At 43.2% G+C, this 21,731-nt stretch overlaps 1 protein-coding gene across 1 annotated transcript; it reads right to left on the bottom strand.

The window, feature by feature from the left end:
• Nucleotides 1-4,056: 4,056 nt before the first annotated feature.
• On the bottom strand, nucleotides 4,057-11,838 carry PDCL3 (phosducin like 3). The gene is made up of 6 exons (XM_072135849.1): nucleotides 11,657-11,838; nucleotides 10,260-10,380; nucleotides 9,720-9,810; nucleotides 8,145-8,288; nucleotides 6,701-6,909; nucleotides 4,057-5,209 (listed from the first exon to the last, which is right to left on the bottom strand). The coding sequence occupies exons 1-6, from the start codon at nucleotides 11,660-11,662 to the stop codon at nucleotides 5,067-5,069; spliced, it is 714 nt and encodes a 237-aa protein (XP_071991950.1). The 5' UTR covers nucleotides 11,663-11,838; the 3' UTR covers nucleotides 4,057-5,066.
• Nucleotides 11,839-21,731: the final 9,893 nt, after the last annotated feature.

Genomic DNA, 21,731 nt, shown 5'->3' with positions numbered 1-21,731 from the left:
TATTGAATAAGATGGAATGGATGGAGGGGTACAGTTGGGCCACCTGTGATGTAGTGATGCTGTACTCATCCATCCAGTAGAAGATGGGCTTGCACTTATTGGAAAAACATTCTGGCTATTACAGTAATTATAGTGCAGCCTATGTATATGGCAAAAGAGTTTCTCCTCAAAAAACAGTAGTTACTTACCGGTAATGATGTTTCCTCGTACCACAACGGCACCAACCAAAGAGAGGGATCCGACCCCAAGGAAAGGAAACCTAAGGAAAAACACGCTCCTCTTACCCTGCCTCAGTTATTCCACTGTTTTATTGTTAATACATCATAAAATTATTTCCATGTAAGGGTAAGAGATTATATATATATACAATTTTTATTTATTTTTTGCTACACCCATTGAACTGTCACCAAGGAAATAAGTAGAAAACACCCAAGTGGGAATACACCAGGTGCCATCATGGTACGAGGGAACATCATTACCGGTGAGTAACTACGGTTTTCCCCAGCACCACGATGGCACCAACCAGAGAGATTTTCAGAGAAAGAATTATTAGGGAGGGAAATTAGAGGAAAGCACTTTTCTCCTAAAGGAAAGGTCAAAAGAACCTGCCACATCTAACCGGTAGTGTTTAAAGAAGGTGTGGGGGATAGACTTGCATGCAGCCTGACAGATTTGGTCTAATGAGGCATGTCTAAACTCAGAACAGGATGTGGCCAGTGTTCGGGTAGAATGGGAATGAATTTTTTCTAGGACAGATTTCTCAGCAACTTCATAGGCCAACTGGATAGTAGCCCTAATCCATCTAGCGACGGTTGTTGAAGATGCCTTTGTCCCTTTGTTCCTTCCTGAAAAGAGAACAAATAAACTATCTTTTTTTCGATATGATTTTGAAATTTCTAGGTAGTAGAGCACACTTTGCCTAAGGTTACGAAAGGATTTTTCTCTTTCTGACTTTGGATCTGTACAAAAGGAGGGAAGGATTACCTCTAGGGATCTATGAAAATTTGAGACTACTTTAGGAAGAAACTCCGGGTCAGGTTTTAATATTATTTTATCTTGAAACAGAGTAAAATACGGAGGTCTACAAGATAGAGTAGCAATCTCACCCACACTCCTGGCCGAGGTAATCAGGAAAACAGTTTTAAAAGTGAGTAGTTTTAAAGAAATGCCATCTATGGGTTTGAAAGGAGGACCTGATAGAGATCTCAAAACTATAGTTAAGTCCCAACCTAGAACCTAGACCTAATGGAAGGGCAGAGTCTTATAGAGGCTTAAATGAATCTAGCTATCCACGGATGGCTGGCTATATCCTGGTCAAAAAATGCTGCTAAGGCAGACACCTGAACTTTTAATGTGGCCTGAGGAACCTTTTTCTAGACCTAATTGTAAAAACCCTAGAATGGTGTTAAAATCTTGGTTATAAGTATCTATTGATTTTTGGCCCACAAATGAAAAAAAGCTTTCCATGTCCTCAAATAAATCCTATATGTAATAGGCTTTCTACTCTTCTGAAGAGTTGTGATAACCTTATCTGCAAGGCCCTTCCTTTCTAGTATCAGCCATGCCGTGCGATGAAGACCCCTCACCTCTGGATGATAAATAGAAGGATCCAGGATTGTGCTATAGACATGTCCCTTAGGCTTGAAAACCAAGCACGGCGAGGCCAGAAGGGGGTAATGAGAATGACTCATGCTTTGTCCCAGAGTTCTCAGAATTAGAACCATGGGGGGGAAGTGTATAGCAGACGATTATGACCCCAGTTTTGGGAGAAGGCATCTACTGCTAAAGGACGATCTCTATAATCGAGAGAGAAAAAATGTTCTACCCTGTGATTTTCTCTGTTGGCGAAGAGATCTATCTCTGGACGACTGCTTATCATGTCGAAGACTACTCTGCTGAGGACCCATTCCCCCTGGTGAATGACAATCTGCCGAAATATTCTCCAATCCTTTTATGTAAATAGCATTTAGGGATACCAGGTGTGTTTCTGCCAACTGAAAAATCTGAGAAGCGACTTTCATAAGGTGTGGACCCCTTGTCCCTCCTTGTTTGTTTATGTAGGCAATCGCTGTAGTGTTGTCTGATCTTACTGAAACTGCCTGATTTTTTAATAGTGGAAGCTCTTCTTCTAACCCCTTTAGATGGCTAATAACTCCTTGCCGTTGGAAGATAATTTTGCTTCCCGAGGGTTCCATTTGCTATGAAATGTCCTGTCTTCCACATGCACTCCCCAACCCCAAGGACTGGCATCTGTTGTGATTACTTTTTCTGGATTTTTTATCCAGGGGAGACCTCTTTCCAAATTCTGTGGTACTAACCACCAGTTTAGGGATTGTAACACCACCTCCGGGATCTTTATTTCCCTGTCTAGGGAGGTCGGACTTTTGTCGCAGGACCCGAGTAGAAAATTTTGCAATATTATTTGATGAAATTGTGCTCAGGGAACTGCTGCAATGGTGGTTACTAATCCACCCAAAATGGAAATGGCCCCCCTGGTGGAAGACTGGGGCAATGTTTTTATTCTGACTACTTCCCCTTATCTTTTCCTGTTTTTTTAAGGGAAGGAAAGATCTTTGACAACTGGAATCTAACACAACCCCTAGAAATAGTTTTGACGAAGGGGATCATCTCTGATTTCTCCATGTTTATTATCCACCCCAGGAATTCTAGGATTTTGTGACCGCGGACAATCTGTTTTTTTACTGCCTGCTATGAGGGACCCACCAAAAAGAAGTTGTCTAGGTAGGGTATAAAAGGACCCTGGTCTAATCTTATGAAGGCTGCCATTCCTGAAATAACCTTGGCGAACACCCTTGGTGCTGTGGCTATTCCGAAAGGAAGAGCTTTGTACTGGAAATGGATGATTTTTTGTCCTATTTGAAATCACAAATCTTAGGTATTTCTGGTACTCCGGATGAATTACCACATGATAGTAGGCGTCTGCTAGATCTATTGACGGCAAAAAACATACCGGGAATAGCAGATTTAGTGTACAATTTAGCGTTTCCATCTTGAAGCTCAATATTCAAAGGTGTTTGTTTAAATCTTTTAGATTTATTATTGTTCTCAAGGCCCCACTTGTTTTTTTTTACCCAAAAGATGGTTGAATAAAACCCACAACCTTCTTCCCCTATTGGGATTGGACACAGTACCTTTTTGACAATAACTGTTGACAATATGACAATAACTGTTACACACAGGGTGATTTGACACTACTTTACAAGGTGCTTAACAAATCTGGTCATGGCTGTACGTCTGCCATGTATGAAATGAACAATAGCGAGTTGAGAAAAAAAAAAAAAAATGTTTTAATGAAATAACATTTGCAAACATCCAGACAAGGTGAATTTTTTTTTTCTTATACTGAAGAGGCCCTTAAAATATCCAATCAATTTGGTAACAGCCTGTTAAAGTTATGTCATGGAAACTGATGGAAACTGATAGCAGCTAGACTTCACCCACAAGCTTTCAAATAAAGATTTAGAAATTAAGCAGTTTTCCCCTCTGCAGGCTTTAAGAAAACCTTTCATCAGGAATATAGCATCAGACATAGACCCGATGGTAGATTCCTCCTGCCTGTCTCTGCCCTAATGTGCAATTTAATAATACCGGAACCTCACCTAACTTGTTAAAACCTTTAGATTAGTAAGATGTAAATTAACTGCAGAGGCTACTGGGGCATGTTCTAGCCTTGAAAGGCACTGGGAGCTAAGGCTACTCCACACCCCAGTAGCCTCTGTATTTTATTGATATGTAAATGAACTGCAGTTTAACAAGTTAGGTGAGGTTCCACCTTTTATTAAATTAAAAATTAGGGCAGAGGCAGCCAGGAGGAATCTACCATCAGATCCACTTTTGATAGTAGATTCATCATGGTAGGTTTCCTTTAAAATGCAGAATGAAGTGATATTATGGCAGTAAACATATAGTGCCCAAAAAACTGTATGCCCACTGAATGATTTATGCAAACTTCAGAAAAGTTTACCTACACTTCCACACTGTGGAGGCAGTGTAATGACAAATCAAAATTAGCAAGCGGGTGACCTACTTATTTGGGCCAACAAGGACCAACTCCAAGACTTTACAACAACAGCCGAACAGCAGCAGAAATATAAAGTTTTAATGGGAAGAAATTTATCCAGCATTCTTCTGGGTTCATATATATATATAGCCATGCGATTGAGGCATCAAACATGCTCATTGCCCTGCACATATGGGTACATCCATACACCCTGGAGGTCAAAATTAGAGAACGCCACATAATTTCCTAAATGTCAAGGTCATTGTGCAGTCCTATCTGAAAACAACCTAACATGAGTAAACATGTTTAAAGTTATGCTTAAATAATCTGATAACCCCTATTTAACTAGCAGCCTAAGATCTCTTTCGGATTAGCTTGTATATTCACAGATCCGATGTCCATGGAAAAAAATTTATCAAACCTGTCATTTTTTTCACAGATTGCTGTTCTCCAATTATGTATCTTCACATTTTGTGCTAGTTATTTGCAAAACACTGTTCTAGTGGCATGCTGTACCCCTTACAAAAAAGCCTTCAAATAATTTCAGAATGATTTAGAAAAAAAAAAACAATAATTTTGAAAAATAATTTCTCTAATTTTAATCTCCAGTGTACATTTTTAATCCCTAGTGTTACAGTGTAAGGCTACATTCATATGACATACCGTAGCACGGCGGGCACACGTCAGTGCCTGAGAGGAGGGGGTGAGTGCTATGTCCTACCTTTTCCCCAGCTACGGAACGGTACCGAACATGTCTATGGGGGACGTATATACGGCATATATACGCCCTCCATACGGCCGTGTGAATGTAGCCCAAGGCATAAACAAGGTATTTGACATCTATGACATGTGGCTAGGTAAACTCTAGTCTCCTGGGACTGCAGGGGAAAAAAAAATTTATATCTTGCGTGTGATAGTTCTTTTGTAGAATTTAACTCAATTTTTTTTTTTACCCTTTCATACACGATCCAGGAAACTGACAATACATCAGAACACTGACATATTTAAAAGTTACTGTACAAAAGTAAAACAAAAATATATAAAATTAGTCCTCATCTGAATCCAATTCTTTTGTTGAAGCAAAAGAACTCCTAATGGAAGACATAAGCTGGTCCTGAATTTGTTGCCGGGGGTTTTCCTCAAGGTCTGTCTTGATGGCACCCGATTCTGATAATTTCCACTCTAATTCTGTGTTAAAAAAAAAAGGATTGTAATAATTAAAAAAAAAGTCTCCACATAAATACCTCCCTTCATATGAAGACTTCCTGATATTGCCCCCCCTCCACGTCAGCAGCTCCCCCATTAAAGGGGTATTCCCACAAAGACAAGATTATTAAACATACTCAGAATAACAAAATAACATATCCTCTAATTCACTGTTATTAACAGAAATACAGCATTTCACAGATAGACATGTCCCCATCAGCGCTGGTGTACACAATTTCAGTTGCCTGGGGAGCTGACCTTTAATGTTCTTCAGTCTAGGGTCGGGCCTGGCAGACACTTCTCATGAAAATCTACTTTCTGCTGGCTGCATTCTCTCATTGCACTCATGCCCCTCCCCCTTGCTCACACACTTCCAGCTGGCAAGCAACACATGGTGAGGAGACCAAATCTTTATAGCACTATGGCCGCGGTCACACATACCGCTAGTCGTCCGTCATAACGCGATGCTAGTGCACAGGGGGAGGTCCTTGGCCTGAACGCACATGCGTTTCCAGGGAAACGCATGCGATTGTTAAGCCGATCGCATGCGTTTCTCTGGAAACGCATGTGCGTTCGGGCCAAGTACCTCCCCCTGTGCGCTAGCGTCGCGTTATGAACGGACGTCTAGCGGTACGTGTGACCGCGGCCTATGTGTGTGTTTTATAGATCCAGTGTGGTAGAGCTGAAGTGTTTCATTTGCACCTCATCGTCTCTGATCTGCCATCTCTCTTTTTTCTATTTGTCAGATTCTGGTACAATGTTCAGAAGCTAAATCAAAGTATGTGCAACCCCAGCATCTCAGGGCACTAAAGGGATCAGAAATTTGTCTGCTTAGAGAATCCCCACCCACACTCTGGAATTTTACACTGACCATCACAGGAGCCACAAAAACCGAGTTAAATTGTAAAGTAATAATTGAAAAAATTATCTTTATTGTGTAAACATCACTAGGGGATTAAAATTTGAGAACTTTCTTTCATGAGAAAACCTCATTAAGACCCCCTGACACCACACACACACACACACACACACACCTCCCCAGTCACCAAAAAGGAACACACACACAATCAATGAATCTGCACCTCCCCCACAGCAGGTCTCAGCTGCTGTGTGCCGCTCTGTAGTAGGGTGACATATCATCGCACCTGCCTCTGCTGCGCACAGCAAGAGTAGAGGAGCAGTGATAATGCAGTACTGCCCACCAGATCTAGGACTGTTGGGTGGTGTGGGTGTAAAAGTATGTATATATACACATATCTCACACACACACAAAATACTAAATTGTCAAACAGTAAATCAAGTCACAAAACTTAAAATAATTGGAGTATGAGGACTGGCAGTGTTACCAATAAGGAAAGGTTCCCATTGGCTGAAAAAAATTCCATTAATCATACAAACTACTTGCTCACAGTTGGAATAAAGAAATGCCACCTCTCCTTGTGAAATAACTTATTTCATCAGCTGTTTACTTACCATCCTGTGTTAGATTCATGCCACCAAACACCAGTGGTCCTATAAACTGTGCACGGATATCCCCACCCCGATAAACAAAAATAGTAGGCAGGTTCTTGTCAGGATAATTTGGAATACAGGTTGTAGAAATGGCTTTAACAAATTTCACATCTTTAAACTTTCTTGCAAGAAAAGCCAAGTGTTGGTTTATTAATGTGCAAAGAGGAATTCTGTAAAACAAAAATGGCCATAATTACTGGGGAGTGCTCCATGACAAAGCATTGTGCCCAGACAGTTACACTGACACACTAAAAGGGGTTGTCCAGCAAATAATTGACATTGGTTGTGTAACGAAAAGTTGTACAATTTTCCAATATACTTTCTGTATCAATTCATCACCATTTTCTAGATCTCTGCTTGCTGTACTTCTATAGAAAGCCTCTCCATTTACTTTCAGTGGATAGAATCTGTCCATGTGATGTGATGGACAGGCAGGTGCATGAGTCACTATTATCACACAGCTCCTATTACTCTCAGTGATAATAATAACTCATGCACCTGTGTGACCATGGACAGATTATATCCACTTTTGCATTTTTTTTATGGCACACTGCAGGGAATTTATTCTATTTGCACTAGAATTCTGGAGTGTTTCAAATGCATATCACCTCCACCCAACCATTTCTACCCAACACCAGCACATGTGACCTTCTGTGTGACATTATGACACTGTCTTACAGCTCAAAAGGCAAAGTAAATGCAAATGTGGGCTTATTTTACAAGTTAGATTGTATTGTGTACAATGCCCTGTTCATTTAACACAGTGATGGCGAACCTTTTAGAGACAGAGTGCCCAAACTCTAACCAAAATCCACTTATTTATCGCAAAGTGCCAACACTGCTGTTTAAGCAGCAAGTTGTTGCTCCCTGCTTTACCCGCTCCCGCCACAAATAATCTGGTCCTTTCCACATTTTCTCACTCTTCCTGCAGTGCCAAGAATGTATTGTGTTACAATAGCGCAGAGAGCAGCATATCTTGAGTTGCCCGAGACTGCAGGAAGATTTTAGTCCTGTGTGCTGATCTTTGTCCATGACTTGGGTGCCGTGCCATAGGTTCGCCACCACCGATTTAACACATACACTACTCAAAAGTTAATCTTTCAAGATAATTGGTTCTATATTCCAGAAGATTCAGTATTAAACCAAAATAGATATTTCAATGTTGTATACACATGACCAATAAGGGAGTCATGAGAGAAGAAAAGTCATGCTACAATGTCCCATGGTCCAGATACATCATCACAAGTCTGGCTGGCAGCTGCAGAGAAGCGTAGGACTTGGTAATTGCTTTTGTTCCAAACCCCCATCACAGGCCATCTCTGGACTCCCCCAAACCCACCAATACCTCTTTACCTATGAGAACATCTTTTCTCAGAAGATCGGCACAGTAGCAATAAATACTTACCCTTGTTTGTAAAGATGCAAAATCACCCAGATATCCTTACTAGCGTTGGTTACTTCTTGCACATAGTCTTGTCCAGAGATCTCCAACACCTCGCCAAATTTATTTTTTATTTGGGTCGCTTGCCACTGAGCCAACCTTTGCTGCCTGTAATAGCCCAACACAAATATTAAGACATAGCAAGACAGAACTGAAAAGAAACGTGATATAGAAGATAATCATGCATTGAAATCATTTCCTACTTCATTTTGAGGAGTTTATTTTTCTTTACATTTGTTTAATGCCTGTTCCCCTAGTTATTGTTTTGTGGATTTGAAATACATAATTTGCACCAAAAATCTACAACACATAATAAAGTGATAAAGAAAAATTCTCATAACTGGAAAAATAGCAAGAAGTAACAATAGTCTCAAAGCAGCAAGCCCCTGAAGTTTAAAAGGGTTACATAGTGTACATTTTTCCGAAAAACTTGATAACTCAGTAGTCCAACGTTTGTACATGTGGAATAACAATGTTCACAGTCAACATGTGGCTTTTATTTTCCAGCATCTTTCCATTCCACAGTCTGCATCTTTAGATTACAGTTCTTCCCTCTACATCCTTACAGTACTTATTTTAGAGACAAGTGACATTACTGTGGGTTCAGCTGTTTACCACTGCTACGCTAACAGCTGCAAAGTGATGACCCTGAGCATGTGCGCACAGGTCAGAATGGCAAAATACGTTACTTATAGTTGGATGGATTTCATTACGTTGGGTGTTGATAAAAAAAAAGCCTTAACCTGTTTCGGACAGCCCGCTTTAGGTGTCGCTGCAGTTTTATACCACTCCTGCGCTAGATGTGGGAGCAGGACCCAGGCTCCCAGGGGGACCCTAGGGAGAAGGGAGATGCGGTTTATTACACCGCTTTCCGAAAATTCGCGAACAATGCCAGGTCACTAGAGCATTTTCAGGTCGCATCACTAAGTGGTTAATTAGTTTGGTTGTCTGGTTTGCAGTAGATAAGTAAACGTAAGATGCCCCATGGATATGTTGGCGTTATTTTAACTAAAATAAATTCCCCCTATCAGCAACAGAAACCTTTAAATTGATTCTATATTTACTTTATTTTTTCATTCAACATGAAATTTAACTCCTAAGTGGTTAAAAACTATAGCACCATTCTGTAGTTAGTGTATTTTACTCAAGTGTTCACGTCTATGGAATCATAAACCTAAGCAAACATTATTGCTTAAGCAAGACCTGAACTGATAAAAAAAATAAGCCACTAATGCACTCCCAATCTCATGCCAAAGTATCAGCATCCTTAGAGGAACATATGAACATCAGATTGGTGAGTTGCAGAGCCCTGACACCCAAACCGATCAGTTTATGGCCAGAGGCATCTCACTGGGAAATGTGCATGGAGTCAGAAGTAGAGAGCTCAGTACGTAGAGTAATGGCAGGAACAGGTTAACGCAAGAGACTATTTCAGACACTGTACCTAGATCCATGGCAACAGTGTCCCTTTTAGCCTAGATCACCTGCCATCGGGTTTATTAGCTCAAAAAATTAAGCAGATTTAGGGTACATCCTTACCTGTACATTTCAATAGCTCGCTCATCTTCCTCACTAAATTCATCCTCATTCTCTTCAAGTTCTTCCAGTGTCATGTCCTCATATGTTTTTACTGAAAAAGAAAAATATGCAGAAGGACTTTTTCACATTGGTGTACTACTACATTAACTACAATATTTTTTAATTGATCCATTCACATAGACCACCCCGGAGACTGCATGCCAGTTCTGGCTTGCAAGTAAACATGTTCTAGGTTGGGTTGTTTTATTTACAGTAATCCTATACTCATAGATTACTATGAAGATCAGTGAAAAATACCACTCAATTGAAACGTTTTTCCAAAAAAAATTTGGGTTCCAAATTTTCTGAATCCCAAGCAATTATATATTTACTATTACAGTTCTCTGCACTATTACTCGTTTAGATTCTGCTGAGGATCTCCCTATCGCTAGAGGAGTAAAATCTGCTGCAGCTTTTTAATATTCATAACTTCTGTCAAATTCTGTGAGGTGGCATCATGCGGATTTATAAAGTTCACTCAATGCCACTTCAAGCACTTACCAACTGATTGCTGCTTAAGGATCTCTGCTTCTTCTTCCTCATCCTCTTTTGGCACCTCCTTGGGAGGAAGAATGCCTTTTCTGCGTAGGATATCATTCCATTCTGTGTCTGCGTTGGGGTCCTGAAAAACACATCAATCAATGAATTTAGGGTCATGCAAGTTCCACTGAAATTCAATTTGAAACCAAAAGACAGCTCTACAGAGAAGTGCTCAGGTAAATTTGTATGGATGTAGTTACAGAATTGGTTACATTTAATCAACTGCTGGTTATAACAAGGTATGTCACTCAAGAAATTTACCGTTTTTAGTTGACATTGGAGGGGGGGGGGTCACAAAAATGGATCACACTGTGTCAGTGTAATATCTTTTCACACTGTGTGAATAAAGTCCAATAATGTTGTCCCTATGGTTAAGGTTAAAGGGGACCATTCATTCAGCTCTTGTGCTGTTTCTTTGCTATTCCTTCTAGGAATGTAAAAGTAATTAGACAGGTGGGTGTTACCAAATGGCAGTGTGTCCTAGTCTGTGTGATACTGTCCAGTTAGTGCTGACAGCATCAGATGGAGCAGGACACAACCATTACTGGCAACACCCACTTGTCTAGCTATGAATACATTCTGGAAATTAGAAGATGTTCCATCATATAATCTCTTTATCACTGGCCCCCACACTAAAGGTTTCCTATTAAACCAGCACAAGACGCCCACTTGTGTTTTAACATTATCAGCAGCACAGATTTCAGACTGTCCTGCTGTCATTTTGCTGGAAATATTACCTCACAAAGGATTATGGTAACAAGTCCAGTATTATTTTTACCATTATGAATAAAAGGAACTTTTTCATTAAAATAACATTTTTTTGGCTTCCTTCGGAAAAGCAGGGAATATGGGTCCCACTAAAAGAGTTCTTCCAAGGGTTAACTTATCTCCTATTCACAGTTATTGGCGTCTGACCTACATGATTCCCTTATGTACTGAGCACAGGGTTATAGATAACGCAGTAGGCTGCACGTGTGCTCTACTGCTCCTATGAGAGAACCAGAGATGCCCAACCTACAGTTTCATCAATCTGAGGGATATAGGACCCCAGTACATGTGATGGGCGAGGGTCCCAGTGGTCACACCCTACAGATTAGATGGCTACATCCATCCTATGGGTTATAGCTGAGCAAAAGACAACTCATTATATATATTCACTAGAAATGATCTGTTTTCTAACGGACAGGAACTGCCCATAGCCAGCATTCACTTTACACCTCAAGCCTGTGTAATATGGAGCTAGCCCTACGTTACTCTTCAATCATTCCATGCAGGGACCTACATATAGCGCTAGAAACAGTATGAAGTAAGAGAGACCTGATGCTACACTATGTAAACTCCACGGTTACTGCACCGACCTGCATGGTGAAGGCAAATCCCGAGCCTGACTAGAGATTCCTCTGACAGAAGAAGCGTTAATAACGGGGAAACCGAGTGTTCAGCACAGAAAGTCCCCTCACACTTCACTGGCACACAGGGTACAGCCGGCGGAAGCTATTCTTTGTCACACCACATACGACTTCCGGTGCCTCACCATCGCCATATAAGGAAGCGCCGTGCAGCATATGAGGTGTGTGACGGGAGCAGCTGGGCTGTGGCTGTGAGGCGCTGCAGGCGTGTGTTGTACAATATCTTCCCCTCCCCTGTGCAGGAATCACGACGCAGCACATGTCGTTTCAAGGACTCTTCTTATGGCCGAACAGAGGGGTTATCAGACTGATAATTGATTTTTACAATGGTTGGGGTTCACATTGGAATTGTATACAGACGGGAAATCACTTATGTCTGACTTCTGGAGGCGCAGCCATCTGCGGTTTGACTGTTAGGCTGCATTCACACTGCCCTACATATGTCCCCATAGACGGCAATGAATACTGTTGCTCCGGACACGGAGAAAATATAGGACATGTCCTATCTTTCCCCCCTGTTAAGGCCTGTGCATCGTGGATCTCTATGGAGAGGGGACACCCCTCCTATCCATTGCGCTAGACACATGGCGGTAGTCTTGCGGATATACTTTTGTGTAAATACAGCTTAGACACTTTCATGTGAACATTTATGGTGGCGTATGTCAGCTGTGAGGCCGCGGTCATACGTACCGCTAAGCGTCCGTCATAACGCGACGCTAGTGCACAGGGGGAGGTCCTCGGCCCGAACGCACATGCGTTTCTAGGGAAACGCATGTGCGTTCAGCCCGAGGACCTCCCCCTGTGCGCTAGCGTCGCGTTATGAACGGACGTCTAGCAGTACGTGTGACCGCGGCCTAAGAACAACAGCTAGCATACGACTGCCATACAAGTACATTGTGCATGGTACGGTTGCTGCACATGTGTGTTATCGTGAGGTTGCAAGGGAAAAATGGAGCATGCTCTATCTTGTCATATGTACGGCCCAGCTGCATGTCTCCCTATGGAGCGGGGAGGGGTGAGGCGGCTGACTTCGCCAGGTAAACGTATGCCACGCTAGCCCGGGATGTAGCATACGTATGTGAAAGGGACCCTATGAAAGAAAGTCTTCAAATCTTAATCCATTAGTGATTCAGACATTGGCTCAGATCTATAAAAAGTGATACAAACTGGCGCATGGTGTTTAATTACTGTATATACTTGAGAATAAGCCGACCTGAGTATAAACCGAGGTACCTAAATTTAACACAAAAAACTAGGGAAACCTATTGACTCGAGTATAAGCCAAGGGGGGATATGAATTGGTCACAACCTCCACCCAGTATATAGCCAGTCAGCCCCCTGTCCACAACAATAAAGCTGGCTAGTCCCCTGTCCCCAGGTATATAGCCAGCCTGCTGCTGCCTCCCCCCAAGTATATAGCCAGCCTGCTGCTGCATCCCACCCCAGTTTATAGACAGCCTGCTGCTGCCCCCTCCCCCAGTATATAGCCAGACTGCTGCTGCCCCCACCCCAGTTTATAGACAGCCTGCTGCTGCCCCCCTCCCCCAGTATATAGCCAGCCTGCTGCTGACCCCCCACCCTAGTATACAGCCAATTAGCCCTTTGCCCAGCACATAAAAAAAACTGTACTCAAATCGGAAAGGCGAGTATATACTTGTATATATACAGTAAATGGTGCACACTGCACTGCTCTGGGAATTGTGGACACAGTTGCACATTTCAGTCATACCAAAATGGATTAACATTGCGGTTAACGCATGCGTTTTGTAAACGCAGGTGTTAACAGCTGTTTAATTAGGCAAATCTCCCTTCAGTTGTAGCAATGCGTTTTTAAACACATGCAGTAAACGCGACGTGTTACCGCACCCTGCACAATGTGTACCACACCTTCGACTTCCGCATGGCGTTATATGTGCCTATTAGGGCCTGTTCACACGTTCCATGGGCGGGGCTCGGGCCGATCGCATATGCGTTTTCCAGGAAACACATGTGATTGATAACCCGATTGCATGCGTTTCTCTGGAAACGCATATGCAATCGCCCCGAGCCCCACCCCCTGTGCGCCAGCGTCACGTTATGGACGCGCCCTCAATTCAAAATAGAGTCCGGCTTGGGGGCTTCTGTACTGGTACAAAGCAGAACAACGCCTGCTCCTCCACGCTACTCCTCCACACTACTTATACAAGCTACACCTGCTCTTCTACAAAACGCCTACTCCCCCACGCTACTACTACTGCTCCTGAGGGCGCGTTCACACGTTACGCTTTGGTTGCGTTTTCATTGCGTTTTAAAACGCATTACAACAGCTGATGAGAGGTTGATTTGCCTAATTACATTACTGTTAAAATTTGCATTTACAAAACGCATTGTAAACGCGATGTTAACACATGCGTTTTGTTAACAAATGTGTTAACATAACGTTAACAAATGTAAATAGTAATGTCATTAGGGTATTCACCTCTCCTCACCTGTTGTAATGCGTTTTAAAATGCAATGAAAACGCAACCAAAGCGCAACGTGTGAACGCGCCCTGACAGATCGCACTTAAAAGTGTGGTTGCTGGGGATAGGGAAAATGGACAATGGGGGGGGGAGGGTATTCGTGTGTTTTGGGGTCCAGTAAAGGGACAGATCAATAGCACAACTCTCTCCAACATCATCAGTCACAAAATAGGGATGTTGGAGAGCGTTGGGTTAGTAAGATCTGCCCAAAAATTGTCACAGATCGCTGCCATTGGCCAATCTGTATTGACTGGCCAATGGCAATGATCGACGTCAAAGGACCGATCTGATTGGTCCTGTGATATAAGGGGTTGTCGGCTGGCGATGCTGACACCTCCCACCGAGGTGTCACCCTGTCCCGTGTCAGGGCTATACCCAAAATGCAAATAGCGCTCGCATTCGATATATCAGACATTGAGCGTTATGTCACTGCGCTCAGCGTCAGATATATCGAATACGGAGTGTGAACAGGTAAATATTTTTTATGTGTGTGTTTTTTTTTTACTTTATATGTCTCCCATGAGGTCATAAAAGAAAGCTGGGGGACATTTTTTTTTTTTTTACATTTTACTTTATTTCTTTTTTGCTTTGACAAGTTTTCCCCTGTAACTGAGTAATCTATAAGAGCCTCAGTTACAGGGGAAATTATCACCTGTCATTGGGGTATCTGATCACCGCCGAGTCTATTCAGCCAGCAGCCGCGACTGCTCTGCTGCTCGATGCATCGCGCTCATTGACCGCGATGCATGAAGGGGCGAAGAAGGGAGAAGCGGTAACGAACCGCATCTCCCTTCTCCCTAGGATCTCTGATCACCTCTGACAGCCGGAGACCAGGCCCTGCTCCCGTGATTAGCACAGGAGCAGCAGAGAACTGCAGCGACATCTAAAACGAGTTAAAAACTTAGATATTCATCATCATACATCATGTGACGGATTCCCACCAATGAAAATCGATCACTCGGGTAGAAAATATAGTGAGGTTTGTACACAGATAACAATGATTAAGTCCTAATTGGACGAAACGCATAGGTTTTTTGTTGTGTTCGGGTCCATACATGTAAGCTCTATGATGGATTTTAGTTCTCTCTAAGTACCTGGCTGCCAGGCACCCACTTTCATCCAACAAGTTATCTTGTTTGCAACACAGTCCAACATTTAGATCCTGAGGTAGTGTCTCACCTACTGAATCTGGTCTGCAGCGAGTCCGGTGACCCGCACCTGTGGGCTATACAAAAACTCAGGACCGAAGCCTGGATGGAGCAGCCCAGTACGGAGTTTATCAAGGTGGCTATGCTAGCTAGGCCAATATGGACCAAACAGACTACTCCTTTTACCACATGTCTGCATTAACCCTTGGGCTACTGCAGACAAATCCAGGGCTTTTACCATGCACTCTTCATCTGCCTGTATGACATGACAGAAAGTGGTTCTCCCAAACAACACCTCCCACTTTCTTAGAATACTCTGCATGTATATCCTATGTGTTTTGTAATTGTATTTTTATATTCTCTATTTTGAGTTTGACTATATCTATAATATTTATTAAGGGGTTGGATCCCTAGCCTAGACTGTAGCACACGCATTCCGAAAGTCTGCAGATGATATAGGCATCATATAATCCTGATTGAGTGCGGTTCAGTAAAAAGATTGCTGGGTTGCTGGGACCAGTGGGGTGATCAATCCCTTCTGGGTCCTTTTGTTAATTTAGTATTTTAGATCAACTCCAGGAGATTACACACCTTAGGTACTAAGCCTATTTGGTGTCTTTGTATATTTTGATCTCTGCATATAACGAGTGTACAGCTATGATATGTATATAAGAACATTGTCATTGCACCTCACAGACTCCCCAACTGTGTTATGACAGCTGAAAACCTTTCCAGACAAATATGCCATCTAAAAAAGTTTTCTTCTCTGCCCCAATGTGTGACCTTACTCTAGTTTCCATGCACATGTTTGGTATTTCCTTACTTGGGAGAAGTTGTCTAAAAACAATTGGGTGTAATTTCTCATTTAACCCCTTGTACAAATTAAAACCTTGGGGTCGAGGTGAATTTAAAAAAAAGTTATTTTCTTGTTCTTTTCATTTAGAGTGCATAGCGACAGCCGTAAAAACAACCCAGAAGATTAAATTTTTCTTGTCCATTGCACTGCAAATGGAATTTATTTCCACTTTTCCGGTGCACATCATGGGATATTAAATGCTGCCACTACCAAGTATAATTTGTACTATAGATAAGGCTGTGTTCAAACTGCATTTTTCTTCTCTGTTGTAATGATACAGTGAGAGGATTCACAATGTATCCCACTCTATACGTCATGGGTGGTGGGGCAAATTTCTGAAGTTCGCCTCAGGCCGGTGCCACACGCACCGCTTTGTCTGCATTTGAAAACTCAAACGCAGTCAAAGCCGTGCTTACCGGGGCAGACCGCGGCCCTATCGCATCAATGTTTCTATGGAAACGCCTGTGATCGGTAACAAGCCGCCAGTGTTTTGCGTTAATTTAATGCAAAACACCGGCGGCTCGTTCCCGATCGCAGGCGTTTCCAAACGCAGACAAAGTTTTTGTTAACTCATTCTATCTATCTATCTATAAATTGTTAAGGAGATCACACTGGTTTCAGACGACATCTTGCGTATTCCTTAACAATATTGCTATATCCATCTCTCCGTGTTTCTCTCTCTGTCTGTCTGTCTCTCTGTCTGTGGCTTTCTCTGCCTGTTTCTGTCTCTCTCTGTCTTTCTCTCTCTATCTCTATCCATATTACCTCACACATAAGATGTCTTGTACTACTTGCCTCTATCAACCAATCATATCTCAGATCTTATAATACTGATCTGTGGCAAAACACAAGCTGAGCTTTGGTTGGTTGCTAACTGCCACAGCAGTGGTGATTGTATATGTGACATGCGGACATACATACACACATACATACACTCAGCTTAATATATTAGATAAGTTACTGGTACAGGAAAGCAGGGCTATAAAAGCATTACTGGAATGTTTATTAAAATGGCTATTGGAACCTATCATCAGGAGAAAATGTCATATCGTTATGAAGGGTTGTAGTGTTTGCGCTATATCTTACAGGGGGCAGGGGTTTTAGGTGATATTGACACTGTGGGCTCTTACCCGTCCCTGGCATGTTCCACAAAGTGCATTGTACGACCGGAATGCACTGTGCTGCGATTTACTAACATTGTGTGCCGGATATCCTGCATGTGTCGCCTCCCCGATCAGGTACACCGGCGTTTCCCTTCTTCTCGGTGTATGTAAGTGCTTGACCTTGCGACACATTTTGAATGTTAAATCCTGTGCTCAGTCAGATTGTCCGACGGCCCGCCTCCCAATTTCTGTAGTATGAAAGCAAGCGCAGCTGCGCCAAAATCAGATCACGTGCAACACAGTCCCCTGATAAATACCTGTCAAAGTGGAGAAAATCGCGAAATTTTCGAAAATACGATGAAGCCCTTAGTGCGAACTGCGGACCCTTAGTAAATAACCCCCTGTGACTTTGGACTTTAACATAGTGACTTTTTAAAAATATAGATTTTTGCTGAAAAACAAGGGAAAAATATCAAGAGAATACATTTGATTTCAATAAACTAGAAGAAATGTAAAAAATTATTTTTGTAGCACTCAATACATTAAATAAAAATGGCCTGTGTATTATAACTGAGTAACAATTCTGAGAATGAGTAGACAAGCCACATCGATCTCCCCAGTAACCCCTATGTCTATAAATGAACAGCCTGCCTATGGAGTAACACATTTCACAGTTAAAGAAAAACTGAGATTTATAATGAAACAATTTCCCAGTTTGAAAAAATCCAATTTTCAGCTACACTTGTGATATCTTTGAAGAGTGGAGCTTAAATTCTCCAAGAGGAAAATCACATTTATAAAACGTTTAATTTAAAAGATTTAACCATGTGGATTAACATGTCAGAGTGGGTAAGACATTGGGGCTCATTTACTAAGGGCCTTCGTCGGACACTTTCGTCGGACATCCCGACGATTTCTGTTTTGCGGAAATCATCGGGACAGGGATATGAAAGGGGTTTTTGGAGCACATGATCAGATTTTGCTTCGGCTTTCGTGCGACACAAACGGGGCGGGCCGTTGGACGATCCGACGGATTCGGACAAACCGCAGGATTTAACTTAAAAATTGTGTCACAAGCCATGCACTTACATACATTGGGAAGAACAAGGTGAACTCCGGCAGACTTGATCGGGGGAAGGGACACATGTAGGATATCGGGCGCACTATCTTCTTGAATCGCGGCAGAGTTAATCCTCTTTGGGCAGTCTGGATCGGGGATCGCGCAGGGACCAGGAAAGTAAGTGTGCCCCATTGAGTTTTAACTGCATATTATTAACTGTGATTATTAACCGTGGAGAGACACATATAGAAGATTAGAGCGTGATCCAACTGAATGATCCAACTAAACGGAATGTGTTGGGTAGGCTTGTGGTGGTTGAAAAGGCATTGGGAGTAATAGATGAAAAAGTGGGAAAATATTTCATTAAATCATATTCTCATCCCATAACTCCCAACTTCCACCGTCTACCTAAACTACATAAGGGGTAATTTCCTCCAGCTTTATGTCCTATCATAGCAGGAATAGTCTCTTTAAATGAACAAATGTTTTGGGGATCCACTTCTATGGTTTGTATTAGAGATGGGCAAATTTTTCAAAATTGGATTCCACCAAGTTCACAGAAGTCTCTGGGAAAATTCAATTCAACTCGAGTCGAATCACGTTAAAAAACAAGTATTTCCTGGCTGCAGAGAGCCTGTAGGGTGTTGTAGAACGTTGTGCCATGCTCAAATATGCACAGGGAGCGAGGTTAGGTCTTCAAACAATGCTGTGTTTTAGTATGACATTCACATGACAGCCGCCACTCTTAGGATCGCTTCACTCTTCAATTCCATGGGCACTTACAGTGGCCAACTTCACCAAATAAGAGAAGTGGGAACGCAGCCTGACAAGGTAACGTCTGTGCCAGCTCTCTTCTTTTCATCTGTCAGTGTTCGCTTTCAATCGGTCAATAATCCATCAGTATTGCTAAAGCCAAAAACAAACAGGAGTTGATCCAAAACAGAGATGACCAGTAAATGGGATATTTTCATTCCCTCTGTGTTCTGTATCCACTCCTGCTTTTGGCTATCAATCCTGAAGCTTTTCATTCCTTCTGACAGATGAAATGAAGGAGAAAACCAAACATAGTGGCAATGTCATAGAGTGGTAGAGGATGAAAACAGCATTATGGAAATCACAGGGTGTTCCAGAGTGACAACGGTCAGTTGGCAGCAGCATGAGTAGGCCGTAGAGTGGCACAATGACATATTATGGAGGCCACAATGTGGCACAATGACAGAATGTGGAGGTGGCGGCAGCAGCAGGAGGTCAGAGAGTGGCACAATGACAAATTCTTAAGGTGGCAGCAACATGGGAGGCCACAGAGTAGTACAATGACAAAGTGTGGAGGTGGCGGTGGCAGCATCAGCAGGAGTTCAGAAAGTGGCACAATGACAAATTCTGGTGGTGGCAGCAACATGGTAGGCCACAGTGTGGCACAATGACAAAGTATGGAGGTGGCGGCAGCAGCATGAGTTGAAATCCTTGCCGATCCACGCCTGATTCATCTTGACAAAGGTCAGTCTCTCCACATTATGGGTGCAGCGTTACCGATGGCCTCTGCTGCACTGAACACCAGCTCTGATGCCACACTACTGGCCTGGCAGGATAGCTTCTCTACTGCAAACTCTGCAAGTTACGGTCCAGGGGATCCTCTACCTGCGGTGGGGAGTGCTGTCCAAGTAGGCCACCACCTGCTGGTGTAGGGTCTGCTCCATGTCCTGCTGCTGCTGGTGGCGGCTACCCTCCTCTCTAGGCAGGTGAAGGAAGCTGCTCATTAAGCACTCCAGACTTAAGCTGCTGTTGATGGAGCTGCTACTGCTCCTAGACCCCAATCTCCCCACAGCAGCCGTGGCAGTAGTACCTGAGCGATGACTGCCAGGAATTCCTTGGTCAGACCTTACAGAGGATGGACAATGGCGCGCATAGGCAGTGGCGAATTGTCTGCACAGTATTTCTCTATAGTACTTCAGTTGTTCCTCCCTCTTGGCAGCTGAAAAAAAGGCACCCATTTTGGACCAGTAGCGAGGGTCCAAGAGGGTGGAAAGCCAAAAGTCATCCCTATGCCAGATGTTGACTATTTGGCTGTCACTAGTTAGGCAAAGCAGCATGCTACGGGCCATCTGCGCAAATGAGTCTGAGGGACTCCTGGCCTCCATCTCCACTATATGCTGCCACGGTGCTTCGGGGTCATCTACCTCTACATCTACCTCCTCCGGATGCTCCTGCTCCTCCTCTCCTGTTACCTGAGTAGAAAAACCACGAATTTCACCAGACTCTGCTTGTGCTCCAAAGTCCTAGTCCTCCTCCAGTTCAGCCCCCACCGGACTCATGTGGCCATGAGATGTTGTCGCCACTTCTTCAGTGCCCTGAACAGACAGATTTAGCAGCATCTGTTCCAGGATAGGTAGCAATAGAATGACGTTATTCATCCCGTAGTCATGGCGACTGACAAATAACATGGCCTCTTCTAAGGGCCTGAGCAAACAGTAGGTGTCACGCATGAGCTGCCAGTGGCTGATATCAAAGTTACATAGGGGAGTACTCCTGTCCGCTTGCATGATCAAAAAAATCATTAATGGCTTTTCTCTGTTCATACAGACGGTCTAACATATGGAGGCTGAAATTCCAATGGGTGAAAACATTGCATATCAGCCTATGTTGAGGGAGGCCATTCTGATGCTGCAACTCAAGGAGGGTGTGCTTAGCTTTGTAAGAATGGCTGAAGTGCATGCACAGTTTCCTGGCCATTTTTAGAATGTCTTACAGGTGGGTGGAAGACTTCAGGAACCTTTTGACAGCCAGATTGAACATGTGCGCCACGCAGGGCACATGGACAATCCCTCCTCGGAGCAGCAGGGACACCAAGTTCCTCCCATTGTCTGTCACCATGATTCCGATTTGCAGATGTCGCGGAGAAAGCCACACATTGATTTCTTCTTGCATGACGCGGCGCAGTTCCTCCCCTGTGTGACTTCATTCGCCCAGGTGTAGAACTGCGTAACACCGCTGTTGTGGCATGATGGGAAAGCACTTAGACTTGTGGAGGCTGAGATGGTGGTGGAGAAGGAGGAGGCGGACATTGGCGCAGGAGCAGCAGTTTGACAGCGTGGAGGAGAAAGTAGCGTCTCCTGTTCAAGTTGTTGGTATGGCTGGGCGGGAAGCACATTCGCCACGTGGGCAGTAAAGGACTGGCCCTGACCGTAGTTACAGCTCCACATGTCCACGCTGCCATGCACCTTGGAAGAAATCGATAAGCTCAAGGACTGGCCCACCTTCTGTTCTACATATTTGTGAAGGGCTGGTACTGCCTTTTTGGAAAATAAAATTTGGCTTGGAACTCTCCACCTCGGTTCGGCACAAGCCATTAGTTCTCT

The sequence above is a fragment of the Engystomops pustulosus genome, chromosome 2, assembly GCF_040894005.1.
Source record: "Engystomops pustulosus chromosome 2, aEngPut4.maternal, whole genome shotgun sequence".
NCBI classification, from domain to species: domain Eukaryota; kingdom Metazoa; phylum Chordata; class Amphibia; order Anura; family Leptodactylidae; genus Engystomops; species Engystomops pustulosus.
The sequence above is the reverse complement of the archived record's forward strand: the minus strand, read 5'-3'. Positions and strand labels throughout refer to the sequence as shown.